The following is a 17,133-nucleotide window of genomic DNA, read 5'->3' on the forward strand; positions in this document are numbered from 1 at the left end:
CATCGAAGATGACTTTGTAATTGTGTTCGGTCACTTGACCTACTGATAAAAGGTTCTTGTTGAGCTTCGAAACATAGAGCACATCTTTGACTAATCCTTTTGTACCAGTGAAATTGTTCATAGGGATAACACATGTCCCTTGAACTGGATTTGGTGTATTGTCTGCTGTGTAGATGACATTTTTCTATCCTTCTAATGGCTTCATTTCCGTGAATCATTCCTGATGATTTGTCATATGAGATGATGCACCGCTGTCGATATACCAAGGATCCTGTTTCACTTGGTCGACTTGATAGCTGTAATTCTCTTTGGGATTGAAATCAGTGTCTAGGTACACTGTATCAATCTGATGCAATTTCTCGCTTGCAAGAAACATATTTCCATGTTCATTTGCAAAATGACTATGACTAGAATGTCCACCACGATGATTTCCTCTGCCTCGAGAATTCCCTCGATTACTGCTGGATTGACCGCCTTGGTCGTACTGCTTCTTACGGCAATCTCTTTCATAGTGTCCAAACTTGTGACAGTAGTTGCACTGAATGTTTGACACATTAGTGGATGCATTCCCTCATCCTTGAAATCTTCCTTGGTTGGAATGATTTCCTCTTTGCTGATTCTGATGCTGTTAAGAATGATGCTCATGCTGATGCTGATGCTGACTTTGATTTTATTGTTGATGATGACCACTTTTCTGATATGATCTACCTCTCCCTTTGCCTTTGCTTCTATCTGAAGCTGTGAATGCATGATCATTAGAATGACCTTTACGTGCTTGAATGGCCTGAGTTCTGAATTCTTCACTAAGTAGGACTGACTGAAGTTCTTCCAGTGTCGAAATTTGCCGTTGGATGGCAATACTCTGGACTAGATTCTCGTATCCCTCTCCTAGTCCATCAGGATTACTTGAACCATTTCAACGAGGTTCCTGCTGCTGCAAGTTGATTGTTGTAGTCTTTTATGCGAAGTACATAAGCATGACCGGTTTCACTGCTGTTGCGGAAACTCTGGTTGATCTGGTTTCTCAGGGTGAGAATCATGGATGTGTTCTTGGACTCGTAGAGAGCTGCGAACATATCCCATGCTTCTTTTGATGTTTTGATTGTGTTGAGCTGTCCTAGCATGACATCTTGCACATTCTGCTTGATCAGGTGATGGGCATACTTGTCTTTCTTATCCCATTCTACTTGAGCTCAACCAATGGCAGGATCTACTACTGATTCGGACACTGTTTGTGTAGATGTAGATCCCGTTGTAGATCCCGTTGCTGGTGCTGTGACAACAGATGGAGTAGAGCTACTTGTGACAGGATCGGCCAATGGTCTAGGTGTAGACCCATCGACATACTCCCATTTGTCCTGAAGTACAAGAATGATCTCCATTCGGTATTTCCATGTACTGTAATTGAAGTTGTCTAACTTAGCAAATGCCTCCAGATTGAGATTGCTAGTCGACATGGTGCAAGAAATATACTCAAAAGTGTGGTGAAGATCTCTATATGAATCAACTGCAAATACACTGACTATGCCAAGTGAAATCTCTGAACCGTCGGTGAAGATAGAACTGTAGTATATAAAATCTGATCTGTATTACAAGGCTTGTGGCAATGATGTCGGGAATAGCCAAGAGGCTTTACAAGGCTGAAATAATGTGCACGATGCCGTGAGATAGCCAAATAGGCTTTACAATGGTGGCATAATGGTCGTAATGCATGAAGCGGGAGCAATGTCATGTTGGGGGACATAGCCTTTTGCAACAACAAGGTGGTCTTTGTAGCAGTCAACACTATCATCAGCTTTCTACTTCAATCTGTAGACCCACTTAGTGCTAATGACTGTTTTTTTTTTTTCAAAAGAAAGATGATTGAATTATATTACTTCCAACATATACAACTTGTTCAACTAAAAAAGATGAACAAAAGGCACTAAGACAGAAGGCTGAGAGTTTATGGACTTGGCTTTGAAGTCTCTGATCAAAGCCTTGCCATCCCGAAAGACCACCCATTTTCTTTCTTTTCTGGCCTCCTTTACCTTTGCAAACTCCAAGGTCTTAGTCTCAAGCTAAGCTTTTGTGAGTTCCTCTACCACCCACACTCTTAATCCTTTTAGCTTATTCGATTGTCTGACAACCTCAGTTCTCTCAGCTTTTGACTCGAAGGTAAGGATTGCATGTGCTCCTACTTTTCTACCAGTTGTTTGGTAAACCTCCGATCCTCTGCATTCTTGAGTTGCACAGTCTATCAGCTTGCTCTTTAACTTCCTTCTGTAGTCGAGTAGACATTTGTGTATCTAAGGAGCTCTTTACTTCTCCTTTGAGCTTCTCATGCATCTCTTCCATTTGACTAACGGCAGCTTCATCATTTAGAGCTGCAATGGGACTTGCCTTTTCTAGTTTACTCTCAGCCACTTTACTCTCTCTTCAAGCTCTTGGAACTTGTGCTTCAGCTCATTGTTCTCCTTTTTTAGAAGGAGAACTTAATGTTGTAGAAGAAGAATGACCTCATTTTTCCTAGTGTTAGGCAAAGGTGAAGCTACTGTTACAGCATATGAAGGATGCTTCTCTTGTTTCCTGTCTCCCATAAAAGATTCCAAAGAGAAAACTTGCTTTTTACTTTGACGTGATATGAGGCAGCCTGTTTGCTGCCCACATGACAGTGCTCTCACCCATATTGCTACAAGTGTCAAGCCCTGTTGCACTCCTTCATATGGGAGTTAACAAGTGGGACATCCCTAGTTATCCAACACTCCTCCTGATGACACACCATGGTCCCATAAGCACTCTGCGAAGAAATGCTCCATCAACTCCCTTGCAGAAGCTTGTTGAAGAACTCTTCATCGTCTGGTCCTGTATCCCACACCTGCTGTATCTCTAGATCCTTCTCCGCATCGTTCATCATCATGAACAACAAAGTCCAATCTGCAACACTGGAACAATTACAATTCCAAGTCGCAAACACTCCGGAGTGTTCAGAATCCCAAGGCACCAACAGATTCCATCTAGTGACCCCGCCAAAAGATAGAAACTGCAAAGTATCATGGATTGTGGGTCTGCTTGAGCCCAACATCAATCCAGAACCGTCTGTGTCATGGTCCTTGACTTCCTTCATAGTGAGACCTTGTCATTGCTCCAAATTGATCCCCACTTGGTAGGAATCTCTCTAGCTCTCTCTGGAAAATTATAGTTCACCCACTGTTTCTCTCCTTGCACGCTTGTGTCCTCTTTTGATCTCTCAGATCCCACATCTCCACCTGTGAGGCTTTGACAGGATCATTACCCGAACTTTCCACCATCACACAACAAGTTTGTCTTGGACTCTGGAGAAGCCTCATGATCAGATCCAATGATCAGCAACTTCAGCTTGTCGAAGTCTTTGCCACTAATCTAAAGAGTAGTCTTGCAGATGGCATTGAAAGCCTCTGCAATGAGAAATCCCCCTTTGTTTGTACGGAAAGCTTTTATCCTCCATTCTCCATTTAACTGAGAATTCTTGTACAAAAAACCATCCCAAAGCAAACCACTGAAATCTCCAATGAATTACAACCTCAAAACTCAGTCTGGTACCTCACAGAAGTACCCACTTCTTCAGTGCCTTTGTATAAGTCTGTATTTATGCTTCCCTCAGCTGAGTGAGCTCCTCCATCTCTACAGGTGGTACTGGACTAGTCCTCAAACCCCAAGGCTGAGCAACACCTTCCAGGCTCCACCACAAAGTCTAATTGTGTGCTCCACTCTTCAATCGCTCTCATAAATATTGGCTGAATTGGGAAGAATCTTCACCTTCACAAGGAAGTCATGGGCTGACTTTCCTTGCCCCATTATTATTGTGAGCAATTGGTTCTGGAGTACGATGATTCTCCCAGTGTTTTTGCTTTCATAAAGATCCTATAAATTCTTCCATGCTTCGTGTGCCGCATCTGCCAACTCGATATGAGGTATCACAACATCCACATTTGTCCCATCATGGAGAGAGCAACTGCATCTTTCGGGTTCCACTCCTTCACACTATGTGGAATTGTAACTCAGATCTTCACTTTCCATATGGTATAGTTGGTTCCGTCCAACTTCCCAGACTCATCATAGGTCAAAAAGAGGGAACTGCATCCCATGGCAGGGTGTAGATGATATGAAGTCTTTTGCCCCATTATTGCATTCAAGCAAGTCAACACACCCCTTAATTCGCTACTCCTTGCTCCTCGGCAAGGTCAGCATGCTTCAATTTGGAGTCGGCCGTCTTGTTGTTGATCTCCAAGACACTAGACCAATACCATGTTAGAGAAAAAGATAGCTTGCTACAGCCAACCAGCTGCAAAGAAGTGCACACACCGCACACAAATATTGAGATCCATGCCTTCGACGAAGGCACAGGAGCAGCAAACAACAGCCTGAATAATTCCAAACGGTGCCATCACAAGTAAAAACACGATGAGGAAGTCGTGACACATGGCCATCAACGAAGCTTATCTCTTCCTACAAAAAAAAAGAAATCCCTTAATTAGAACACATGGCAACAAAATCTCCAAGCACAATCCTGCCACAATATCACCTCAGGCACACCGTTGACACATGGCAAGATAGACAGCCACATAGTTGACACATGGCAGGATAATACTATTTGCCACGTCTGCATGCCTTGCAGCAACTCGTCTCAAATGCCACACAATCCGATCATCAATTAACCATAGTTAGGTCTCCCAAGACAGCAGTCCAATGTGACACCATTTTAGCAGAATATCCATTTATTTCAAACTCAAGCCCCAGAGACAATACAACTTCACTGCATTAGGCGTCAATATGTATCTTCATAAGACTATAATATATTCAATCTTACAAATTGACATATTTATCAAACAAGCAAAATAACAAAGGGAAGAAGGGAGTTTGTAAAGAAATTCAACAAAATTAAGAGCAAATAAGAAAACACAAGTAAAAATAACTTTGTAAGAAAAGCTGCGCTTATGTTCTCATGAACATCCAGGCATAAGCTGTCATCTGGGTTCCGAATCTCTTGGGTAAACCTACTGCTTAATAAGCTGTAAAATCCATGCAAAGTCATTTTCTCCAAAAGGACAATAATCAGATAGTTTTAGGACCGCATCTCTTGTGGTCTAGCATCATCCATTCTCAACCAAGGTACATTATACAGGTTTCTTCAGCTATTCCATTCAGACTTCATAAAGAGAAGGATCACAAGTTGTAAAATGCAAAAATATACCTACTGCTTATGCAGTACAATCTAAGACTGTGTGTTAAAGCATGTACAGTGCACTTCATCCCACAAGTGTCATAGCTGGATCACAAGTGGACTAGACTGTCGACCAAAGAGAGCAACCCTTTTTCACTCATGTATATATATACCCCTTTTCCCTTGATTTGCAACAATCGAGTGTACGCTTGGCTCATTGTGGTTGTGCACTCCCCTCTCGCTTCCTCAATTTCAACACCCCCGTCTCATAAACTAGCTGACTCAGACATAGAAGGCAGGTCGACCTACCTTGATCTGGCCAACCAGATAGCAGTCGAGATCTAATCAAACCCTACAAACTGGCAGACCAGTCTGTGTAATAGCCAGCCAATACTTGGGCTATTTGAGCCCCCACTCGACCTTTTTTCCAGCCCAACTATGGCCTCATGCTGCCCTATTCCAGCCTTGGACATGGAAACCAAGCATTCACTTTTCTGTAATTGATATTATTGGATTGACCTCCACAATTTCTGTCACTTGGTCAATAAATCAGTCTCTCTAAAAGGACCAAATCTAGTAAAAATCTTGGAAACAAGAGCTTCTACAAATATGACTGCCAGTAATAGAGAAATTATCACAATATCAACAGGCTGCAACTTTGGATAGAAGTTTCACATGACTAAATTCTTATCTCCACTAATATGGCAAAAAACACAAATCTAGATGGCTCAAAATCAATAGAACAAAACAAACCCTGCAGTTTCAATCTAGTGGTACTTACACATAAGGCTGAAAACAATAAATTCCATCATGCATAGCTCAAACAAACTACTGTAACTGTTATATCCATAATGGAATTACCTAGCGGCTAGCTAAGACTAGACCGTCTAGGGTCAAGGGTAGGCTAACCTAAGATCTAGGATTTGATTTGGGGTTAGAAGATCAAACTGAGGGTTTAAGCCCTTTGTGGAAGTAAAGCTACTTTACGCATGAAGCCCAAATTTAGGGCTAGCTGCTAAAGATAGCTAGGCTAGGCTTATGAATGCAAGCCCTAGACTTTGTATTAGATTGTGCTGGAACATATGGAGTTGGATGTCTCATGTGGATGTTAGACCTGTTGGCCAGAGATCTGTAGCTAGGGGAAGGGTCGTGTGGTATGGGACACATGATTTGACCCTGATGCTGGCAAGCTCTGCGGTGGTCTACACCTTAGGTGGCTCGAAATACCAGCCCTACAGCTGGGCGGTGAGCTGCTAGCTCAACTGTTAGAAATCAACCAACAGAGGGGGAGCTCACACAGTGGTGGTGTGGGTGGAATCACAAACTTCATTACTTAATGTGCTTCCATGCTCAAAAGAGATATAGGACCAACAAAATATTTCCGTCCAATGGACACAATACAACAAAGGTCTAAAGTCCCACCAAACCATGGTCCTTTATCCTCACCAAAAGATGCTGTCTTACTAGCTCTGAGACACTCCTAGATCCCTGAGTCCACATGCTCCCTGATGAGCATATGTAGACCTTAGTCTCCGTGTCTGATCCCCTGCACCTTGCTGCCCTGAGTGTCAGCCTAGGTTTGTGCTGCCCTTCTTCAAGCTGTCTGTAGTACACAGCCAGCCTTGGTCCTCTTTGATGTAGGCCCAAAGTGTGCTGCTCTTCTGCTCCAAACTAGCTCCATGAAGGCTGCCCTGGTGGATGTGATATGGGGCTGCAAATGCCCCCTTATATAGGGCTCCAGGCCCTGCCTTGCTGGCTGACTCCCTGCCCCAAAAACCGACCCATGAGGGTTTACTGGCCGACCCAGCAGCCCCCCCTATGAGGGCTCTATTCCAGGCCCTTTTTTGGGCCCTTCAATGTGGCCAACCTGCTGGCCGACTTCCTCTGTGCCCCCCACCGACCTGTGGGGCTCTATAAAGCTGGGCCTTTGGCCCTCCATTCCATGCAGGGGCCCAGTCCCTTGGTCTGCTCCATCCCGGGCCTGGTTGGCTGGTTCCAACCAGCCCAACCAGCCCTCCTTTCTGGCCAACCCTGTTGCTGTTCTCCCCGCCCTGTTCATGCGCCTGTTGCAGGCCATTAGCCTGCCGACAACGCTCGCCACAAGTGTGCCTTTGCCCTGGGCTAGCCCCGCCCTGTTTGCTGTGAGGTGCTGCCCATGTGGCAGGCCCCACTTTCCCTTTTCTCTGGGCAGATCTTGCCCTAGGTCTCCCTCCCCCATGCTGTCCTCATTTGGGGGCTTACAGATGGGGAGGTGACCTTTCCAACATCAACCCTAAGAGGTTTCTTCCTGTATGTTTGATTAGTATATAATTCTTGCTTAAAGGGCTACACCCTATCGAGGTCAGACCTGGTTGGGGGTGTTTCAGTAACATCCCTACGATTTGTAAGCGACGCTCCTGCGAGCCTCCCCTCCCCCCCCCGCTAGCTCTACCTCCCCCCCCTAGCTCCTCCTCCTCCTCGCCTCGACCACCCCCACCCCTGCCTCTCCGCCCTCACCCCCCCCTCACCCGCCGCCTCACCTCGCCTCGCCACGCCCCTCGCCTCCTCTCTCACCCCCCCTCGCCCCCTCCGCCCCCCCCTCGCCTCTCCACCTCATCTCACCTCTCCGCTCCCTTCCCCCTCGCCCCCCCTCCGCCTCACCTCGACTCACGCCGCCCCCCCCCCTCGCTTCACCTCACCCCCCCCCCTCGTCGCTCCGCCTCACCCTCCCCGCCCCCTCGCTTCACCCGCCCCCTCGCCCCCATTCCGCTCCTCCCCCGCCCCCCGCTTCACCTCCCCGCCCCTCGCCACACCACCCCCCGCTCCCTTCCGCCCTCCGCTCCTCCCCGCACCCTTCACCCCGCCCTCCCGCCCCCGAACCTCCCGCCCCCTCACTCCGCTCCGCCCCGCCCTTCCGCCCCGCCCTCCACCCCACCACCTCCCGCCCCGCCCCGCCTTCCCCCCGCTCCCGCCTCCTCCTCACTTCACTCGCTCTCCGTCCCCACTCCCCCACCCCGCGTCACCTCCGCCTCCCGGCCTTCCACTTCGCCTCCTCCGTCCTCCGCCCTCCATTCTCCCCGCCTTCCGCCTCCGCAACCGTCCTCTTCACACCCAGGCTCCACCCTCCCGCTTCTATCCCCCCCTTTTTTGGGTGGCAGCCTTTCTTCATCGGAAGCTCGCAGTTTGTCTTGGCGGTATGGCGGCTCCCTGCCCGGAACCGGAGGCCCAGTCGGCCCCTCCCTCTCCAGATGCCTACCGCGTTATCTTGACAGAGCAACAATCATCTCGGGTTCAGGAGGTTGCCAATGACTTTGCCCATACCTCTGTTTACGGCAGAGTCATTGGACACTCTCCCTCCAGATCAACCATTAGGGACTGGCTCCAGTCCACTCTCATGCTAGAGGATGGCCATATTGAGGAGGTGGCCCTTATGGGAAGGGGCATCTTCTGGCTCAAACTCTCCAATGAGAAAGCTGCGAGCAACCTGATTGCTGGTTCCCCCACGTCGGTAGATGGAAAGATTATCATGATAGTCTCGTGGTACCGTGGATTCAGCGCAGCGGATTTTGATGTTCGGTTCCGTATACCTCGCCATCTAGTGACGCTAGTTTTTCCAAGTCTTGCTGCTGAGCTGCAGCCGATTGTCAGGGACCTGGGCTCCCATTTTGGCTGGGTTATGCATGACACTTTCGCTGACGCGGTGACTACGGCAGGAGCCCCCCGAGTCCGTGTGGCTGTGGCGGATCCTGCGACTCTCCCTGCAGTGATCGAGATCGTGACAGATGCCGGCAGCATCACCCAAAGCATGGTAGTCACCAGACAACCAGGCCAGTGCCTGAGGTGCCACGGCTTTGGGCACTTGGCGGCTGTTTGTCCACGTTTCGCCAGCTCTTCTCGGCCTCCCCCGCCCCCGCCCCCTCCGCCCCCGCCCCCCCCTCCGGACAGCCACGTCAGGAGGAGCCGAGGCAGCCGGAGTCCGGCCAAGAGTTAGTGGGCGGTTGGACTGAGGTTAGAAGGAAAAGAGGAAAGAACAAGAAGATTTCGGATAAAGGCAAGGAGGCAGAGGCTACCCTTCCTGTAGCAACACCTCAGAGACCTGACAGGCAGCCGCCCCAGGGACCTGGGAGAGCTTCTTCTTCGACGGTAGCCCGCCCTTCACAGCCTCAGATCCCCCTCTCTTCCGCTCCCCCGCCCCTTTCCACTCAGTCCCAACCCCGTCCCCAGTTTCACCCCCCTTCTCCCGACCCGCAGCTTCAGCCCCCGCCTCTTCCTCCTCAGTCTCCTCCTCCTCCTCAGCCCCAGTTCCAGATGCATCCCCATCCCCCTCCCCCCGTCTCTCTCCACTCTCCTGCAGAGTTAGCTGCACCGACGGCTTCCCAGCCGAGGGCAGCCCCCGTTTCCCCTCCACCTCCTCCGCTAGTCGCCTCCGTGGAGTCTGAGTCGCCTACCCCCTAGCCTCCTCCCCCCCCCCCTCCACTGGCAGGACACCCTGAGTCTACACCACCACTGGAGCAGGCTTCCCTGTCTGCTAGCCCCTCAGTGGCAGACTCTGATGGGTCTCAGCTTCAGGAGAGAGAGCTTCCTCGAGACTTTTACAGATCTGGCCCCTGGGACTACTTGGATGTGGCCGACCTCGGGACCTTACGGCTTGTCTCGACATCAGTATCTTCCTGCTCCGCAAAGGGGCGGATGGGAAGATTGCCGCCTTGGCCCCTAGGGATGCTCCTAGCTTTGCTTTCACGTTCCTCAGCGACGGCACCGAGACCTGGACAGACGACTCGGTCTGGGAGGCTCTCAGAGAGCAAACGCACGCTCAGGTTTGCTCTTGGATAGGCCCGTCCGATGGGCAGCTTCTCGAGACTCAGTGGTCCGAGGGCGATGTACGCCTGCGGTGGCGTTGCGCCGCCAAACGCTTCCGACTGATTGTGATCCTCAGGCCTCCCCTGTCATGGCCCCTCCCCCAGGATGTCAGAGCCTGGTCCCCTCAGAAACTCCGAGCCTTCTACGGGATGACTACTTCAGAGATCTCGAGTTGGCTCGAGAAAGCATTTGCTCATGGCACCAAAGGCCTCTCGCCTTTGTTGAAGGTATTGAAGAACGGGCAGGACGACCCCGCCTCCCCCTCCAAACCTTCTCATAAGCGACAGCGCCTCCACTCCGAAATGTCAGCTTCTTCATCGACTTCGACCGCGTTGTTCGCGGCCTCCCATTCCTCACCATGAGCCTACACCTCGTCTCCTGGAATGTGAACAGGTTTCACTCTTCTGGCACCTGTGGTCCCAGGAAGCTCATTTTGCGACAGGAACTTCAGCCAGCAGTGATTGGTCGTTTGGATGTACTTCTGCTCCAGGAGCACAAGCTTTCTGCGGCTCATTCTCGTAGCTGCGGGAAGGTTCTCCCTGGACGTTCCCACACTTATTGGGAGCCCTCGATCGGCGCACAGGGGAGGAGTGGAGGTGTCTGTACTTCCGTGTGCGAGCAGTTAGCCCAAGGAGTTTTCGGTCATGGCACGTTGATCCCAGGCCGGGCCCTTTGGATAGGCCTGGAACTGGAGGGTTCCAAAATAGGAATCCTCAACATTTATGCTCCCACAGACCTCCGGTGCAGAGCCACCTTCTGGAGGACACTTACAGGGATTCTTCCAGACATGGATTCCTGGATTGTTGGAGGCGACTTCAACAATCTGGAGACCTTGGAGGACCAGCAGGGCAGAGGTCCGGAGTTTACAGGTATGGCTCAGGCAGAGCAGTCTGCTTGGGACTCTTTCATCTTCGCGACAGGAGGTAGGGACAGTTGGAGAGACCCGTCCTTCCGGCATTGGCACGGGAGCCTGGACTTCTCGTGGGGCTTCCGCAGGGAAGGAGGCAGACTCCTGGAGAGGCTGGATAGATTTTATGTTAGTGATTGGGCCATTAGCAGAGGCGGTCAGGCGGGTATAGTTCCAGGGACGACACTTTCCGACCATGCGCCTGTGCTCCTATCATTAGACTCGGCAGCCCAGGCCCTTCCCCCCCGTTCCTGCCGGATTCCCGACTCCATTTTCTCGAGGGTGGACGTGCGCAGCAGTATCTACAGTCTATGGGATAGAGATTGGGGCGAGTGCGTGGCCCTGGTTGATTCGGTGGCGCAGGCTTTGCAGGAGTCCAGCCAGATTTGCCAGCTCGCAGCCCTACACGTTCGACAGGAGTGGTGGGGCACAGAGAGAGCTCTTCGGAGGGACCTCGCCTCCATTCAGCGACTCCAGCAGGCAGCCCCGAGCTCGGAGGAGCTTCGGATCCAGGCCCTTCGAGCCAGAGCCCTTCTTGAGGAGACCCTCCAGCACCGGTCAGAGTTTTCCTATCACACCTCCCTCTCCTTCTAGGCTCGGAAGGGTGACCGGATGAGCAGGGAGTTCTTCAGGACGCATGGCCAGAGAGCAGCAAGTGATCAGCTCCGGAGTCTCAGGACAGCAGAGGGGCACATTGTTACGGATCCAGGTGAGGTCTTGGGGTTGGCTACCGACTTCTATAGGACTCTTTTCCAGCAAGAGCCGCTTGCCCCTCGCACTCGACGCTCCCGGGAGGAGGTGTGGAGGCACATTCCATCCCTGGTCCAGCCCAGCATGCAAGCGACGTTGTTGGCACCGTTCACTACGGACGAGATGTTGGAGGCCTTGATGGCCATCGACGGGCAGAAATGCTCGGGCGAGGATGGGCTATCCCGGGCATTCTTCACCTCCTTCTGGGATCAGATCCATCAGCCCCTCCTAGCAGCTCTTCAGAGGATTTTCAGCAGCGGTCATATGCCAGAGAGCCTCTCCTCGGGACTAATTTGCCTCATCCCGAAGGGAGGAGATAGACAGGAGATCCGTCAGTGGCGCCCGATCACCCTACTTACCACTGCTTACAAAATCCTTGCCAAGATGATCAGCGCCAGAGTTCGGCCTCTACTTCCAGACCTCATTCATGACACTCAGGCAGGCTTTGTCCAGGATCGCAGTATCCTGGATAATGTCTTCACCTTCTCAAAGGCAGAGCGGAGTGGGCTCAGCACAGTGGGTCACACCTAGCCATCCTACTTCTCGACTTTGAGAAGGCCTACGATCGAGTGGACTGGTCCTTTCTGGAGGGGACTCTGGAGCGACTAGGTTTCCCAGCAGGATGGATTCAGGGTATTTCAGCGTTGTACAGGACAACTTCTAGCAGGGTCATCATTGGCGGCAGGATGGGTGAGCGTTTTCGTCTGGAGAGATCAGTGCGTCAGGGCTGCCCCCTGGCTCCTTACCTGTTTCTCTTCTTCGCTGAGGCTATGACTTACTACCTTCGGGCGAGATCTACTGGGCTCAGGGGTGTTCGCCTCCCTCTCCGGGAGGACACGGAGCTCCTGGACTCGGAGTATGCAGATGACACAGCACTGTATGTCCAGGATGATGAGATGATGCTGGAGAGGGTGAGGTTGGCCCTAGAGATCTTCTGTTCGGCTGCCGGTGCGAAAATCAACTGGAACAAATCAGTTGGTTTTCTCACTGACCCCGGGGCGAGCTCTCAGTGGGGGAGGTTTTTGGGTTTCAGGTGGATTCCGCGAGGACAGACAGCTAGATATCTTGGTTTTCAGGTCGGCCTGGATATCACGCCAGCTCAGCAGTTTCTCCCGGTGCTAGATTCCATCCGACGGAAGCTGGCTTTCTGGAGCACTGCTAAGCTCTCCCTTGCAGGTCGTGCCCTGGTAGTCAACCAGGTTCTCCTAGCCACGGCTTGGTATGTGGCTTCCTGTTGGTGTTTCTCGAGATCCAGCGTGGCACAGCTTAGGAGGTTGGTTCGGAACTTCCTTTGGTCCGGGGAGGATGGCCTCAGAGATACCAGAGCCAAGGTTGCTTGGCAGACAGTCATTCTTCCACAGGCTGAGGGTGGCCTGGGGGTCATCGATCCAGAGCTTCAGAGTCAGGCCCTGTTAGGCAAGCTAGTCATCCGCGGTTTGACCCCGGGGGGGCAGACGTGGAAGATGCTACTTCAGCAGGGGGTCGGTTCTTGTGTCCCGCGCCGAGGTGGAGAGTGGCTTCGGTCCCTCAGGCGGATCTTCACTTCCGTCCCGCTCACTCAGCCCCGCTCCCCACTCGTTCATAGCCTCCTCATGGTTTGGAGGCGGCTCCGCCTCAGTCTCATTCAGTCCCCTCCTAGCTGTCAGGAGGAGATCGATCGCCAGCCGCTTATCTGGAATGATCAGGTCAGAGATGCCGAGGGCCTTCAGTTGGGGGAGAGATCACACATCAGGTGGGATGGCTGGATGCGGGGGCCAGCCCGGTCCCTTCGAGTCTGGAGGGACACGTACAGACATTTGGAGACGGCTGATCTTGCAGACGCAGCTGGAGGTGCCCGTGGAGCCCAGGCGAGACGTACGGAGATCGACGGCGCGATCCCAGCTGATTGGTTGGTTCCACCTGAGCTTCAGATCCTTATGCATGGTGATGACCGTTGGCTGGGGCAGTTCACCCCCGTGGCATCCCACTGGTGGTCGCAGGACGGATGGACGACTCCTCTGTTTCCTTCTTCGCGGTTATGGGGGATGGACGACTCAGGAGAGAGGATGCGCTCATCGACCCCCTACTCCCATGGCAGAGGGTTCGGGTCGTAGGCCTCATGGGGAAGGTCTGGCGGACCGATCCTAGCATAGAGCAGGATCAGCTGCAGCTTTGGCGGCTCTGGCTCTGGGAGGGGCGGGCCTTGTCAGAGCTTGATTGGGACCCAGGAGAGTGGAGATGGCCAGAGATTGTGACAGGTCAGGGGCCGACCTCTTTCTTTGCCTACAGCACGACATTGGGCAGGCGAGTTCTTGGGAGGATGCAGAGCCGCCCCCCACCCAGCGGCCCAGCTAGTATGCACAGGGTATTTCCAGGTTCTTTTTGCAGGCCTTCTGGAAGGCCTTGTGGGAGAGTTGGCGGCCGCGGAAGATCTCCTACTTCCTGTGGCTTCTTGCCCACAAAGGTCTTCCAGTGGGGAGCTAGTTGCGGCAAATAGGCCAGGACGGACGTTGTCAGATCTGTCATGAGGAGGAGGAGTCACCAAAACACTGCCTGTGGAGTTGCACTCGCGCCCAGGAAGTGTGGAGGTGGACTTTCGGGATTCTTACTCGCGCAGCACCGGAGCTAGGATTGATCACTTGGGGCGCGTTCTGTTGGTGCAGCACCGCACCTGGTTTTCATCACTTATTCGAGGCATGTCAGCAAGACCCCACATTCCTTATCACACAGGGGACATGGGGGCCGCTCGAGAGTATCCCGCAGCACCTAGCAGAGGCTGATACAGGAGCTCAGGAGAGGCAGCCAGTCTGGGAGATTATTAGCAGCATCGCAGGATGGCACATTTGAATCTCGCGCTGCGCGCAGATCCTCGGTGGCACATCCTTATCGACTGCCCAGATCATGACTGATATTTGGAGCGAGATTATTCATACCCTCAGAGGCCAGTGGGACCAGATACAGGGGGACTCCCGGGCCGGTCGGGAGAAGCGGAGACGCTTCCTCCGGGTTTGGGACACACAGGGCCTCTTCTTCGAGCAGACTTCGCAGGGCCTTCGGTGGTGCTACTCACCACCTCTATGGCTGTTCATTCACACTCGCCTTATCCCTCCGTGAGAGAGAGCTTTACTTTTTGTTACCTTTTTGGGCTGCGTCCGATTTGTGAACACAGCCCGTCAGCTACAATGCTGACCTCTTGTATCTTGTTCTCGAAGTAATATAACTAGCACTGTTTTTTCGGCAAAAAAAAAAAGTAACATCCCTACAGACGTCCTCAACACTAGATGGTGGGTGTCATCTTCACATGTTGCCTCCTCAAGAGCCAAACTGTCTTGCTCTACAATGAAACATGCTGGATTGTAAAACTGAGAAGTCTCGAATTTCAAACATCGTACTAGAAATATGTTATTATGAATAATAAAAAATGAAAGTCCACAAAGGTGTTTAAGCATCTCAAAGCTTGAAGCGTCCATCTTGACCTCTGTCCTGCTTCTTATGACTGTCATCAGGGCCATATACTGCTTTAACTGTCTCTTTTCCATCTGGGCTTGCAGATCAAGGACTTTGCCGCAAAAGAAAGCTGAAATAAAAGTTTAAGGTTGCCAAGATCTCCTAGAAACACTCAGATCCAGGGAAATTTTACTCTACCACTGATAAAATGCTAGGCCAGTAGCAAGTGCAACTAACCTAGCAAACAAGATAAGGGATATATCCGAATGTAAGAAGAAAATCAGATTTTAAAATAGAGAATATAGGGAAAAAATCAGATTTAAAAAGAGAGAGCAGTAATGGCATGGGAGAGGAAAGCAATCCAATATATGGATATAAGTGATACAAAGCAAGCATTTGGCAGATGGAGATGCAAGCCATCCAAGTAGAAGTGATACAAAGCAAGCATTTGATGGCAAGATCAAAAGCTGCAGACAGTTTACAAAAGCCTCTGTACATAGGGAGCAAAATAGAAACAATGTACCTGAGGTTCAAGGAGAATTGTAGCGTCACATAAAACCACATCTATTGCATCACACCAGACCACTAGCTCGTTTGTACTGTGACAAACTTTTATGTAGCAGCCATCCCTTGTCATGTACTGACTTGGTAATCTGATAAGCATAAAATCTTGCTGGCTTAACTATTTGAGACGCCATGCAGAGTCTTGCTCCATGACAAATGCTGTTCGATGCCTCTAATTCTATCAAAAAAGACTAGCTGCAATATACATGTCCGCTATAACTGTTTTCATTAACAACGAATGTCAAAAAGAAACTTCCGACTCTCAACAAGGCACACGTTATCACCAACCTAGCTCCAACATGCTTTTGATGTTGCCTATCCAAAAGAAAGGCAATGGGCAGGACGTTTACTTGAGGCGAGTGTGATATTTCACAGTAGGCATTATTGAAGATATTACTTTGGAGCTTGTTTGCAATATGTTAGCCTTTTTCTGCAATAATTATCACTTTGATTTAACAAATGAAAACATGGCAGTGTATGCTTGTTTTTTGTCTGTGTCCAACCAACAATCATCAAGTGATCGTCGCCTGTCCCACAGCAGTGCATTACCAGGACTGCTCCTCCTCCAGACGACTGATCTCAAGCTTTTCCTCCTCGCTTATCTCCAAAGCAACCTACAATCAACAAAGCACCCTTCAAACTTCGTCAGCAGCTCCGACAATCAGACATGAACACGCATATATGAAGAAGCTGTGATGCACGTCTGAGCAGCATAGGAAAAACCCAATACAAACGTGGACCTGTTTAGCAAGCAGCTCTCGCTCCACGTTGCCAGGGGTAAAGAAAGGGCTATCAGGAGGGAGCTTGCGTCTGAAAGCTATCCAGATTGGGAAAGAGAACTTGTACTCCAACTCCATGGACAAATTCTCGTCTTCAGCTTTGAAGCTCTTCGTTTCCACGACCTCTTTGGTTCAAACTGAACATCGTCTTTTTCGAATAATTATATTTAAAAGCAGACCGACCATTGCTACTTTCAAATTATTCCACGTGGAGTCCATCCAACGACCACGGCTCTGCACCCTGTGCCCACCGGTCTAGGGCTCGTTAAGACCACGCGTAGGTGAGTATGGGGGGGGGGGGAGGTTGACTTTATTTTTTTCGAAACGGGTTCAAAATTTCAGCCAATTCTCTCATTGTATCAGGCAAGTGGAGTTCCTCCCAAGTGGTGAATGGTTGTACAAAATGAAGGAATAGTCTTAGATTCGAACAGCCTTGGCTTGTTAGCCTAGTGGTCAAGGCTCTTGAGTGTGATGATTCGTGAAAGGGCTCGCAACGATTCAAATTTTGGTGGACGGCATGCAGTCATGTAGCAGTGCGCACGACCAACTTCTCTACTCTGGTCCTTGTGCACAACTAAATTGCCACATGGCAATCACGCATCTCTGCCCACTTGCCAAGCAACTTGCAATTTCTTCGATTTTTTAAAAACCTCATTTTCTAGGAGCTTTCTGAATGTAACGCATGT

At 50.7% G+C, this 17,133-nt stretch overlaps 1 protein-coding gene across 6 annotated transcripts in view; it reads right to left on the bottom strand.

Moving 5' to 3' along the window:
* LOC147882389 (nucleic acid binding / zinc ion binding protein) overlaps window positions 1-16,702 on the bottom strand; it is a 30,465-nt gene extending 13,763 nt beyond the window's left edge. For 4 of the 6 annotated variants that reach the window (XM_087400761.1, XM_087400759.1, XM_087400760.1 and 1 more), the window contains exons 1-2: window positions 16,409-16,702; window positions 16,218-16,282 (exon numbers count right to left, since the gene is read on the bottom strand). In XM_087400761.1, coding sequence (XP_087256887.1) covers window positions 16,218-16,282; window positions 16,409-16,525 — 182 coding nt within the window. In that variant the 5' untranslated portion in view covers window positions 16,526-16,702. The other 2 variants (XM_087400762.1, XM_087400764.1) reach the window with 2 other exon arrangements.
* Window positions 16,703-17,133: the final 431 nt, after the last annotated feature.

The sequence above is a fragment of the Dipteris shenzhenensis genome, chromosome 29, assembly GCF_047967505.1.
Source record: "Dipteris shenzhenensis isolate YYH24624 ecotype China chromosome 29, Dip_SZ_1.0, whole genome shotgun sequence".
Lineage (NCBI taxonomy): Eukaryota > Viridiplantae > Streptophyta > Polypodiopsida > Gleicheniales > Dipteridaceae > Dipteris > Dipteris shenzhenensis.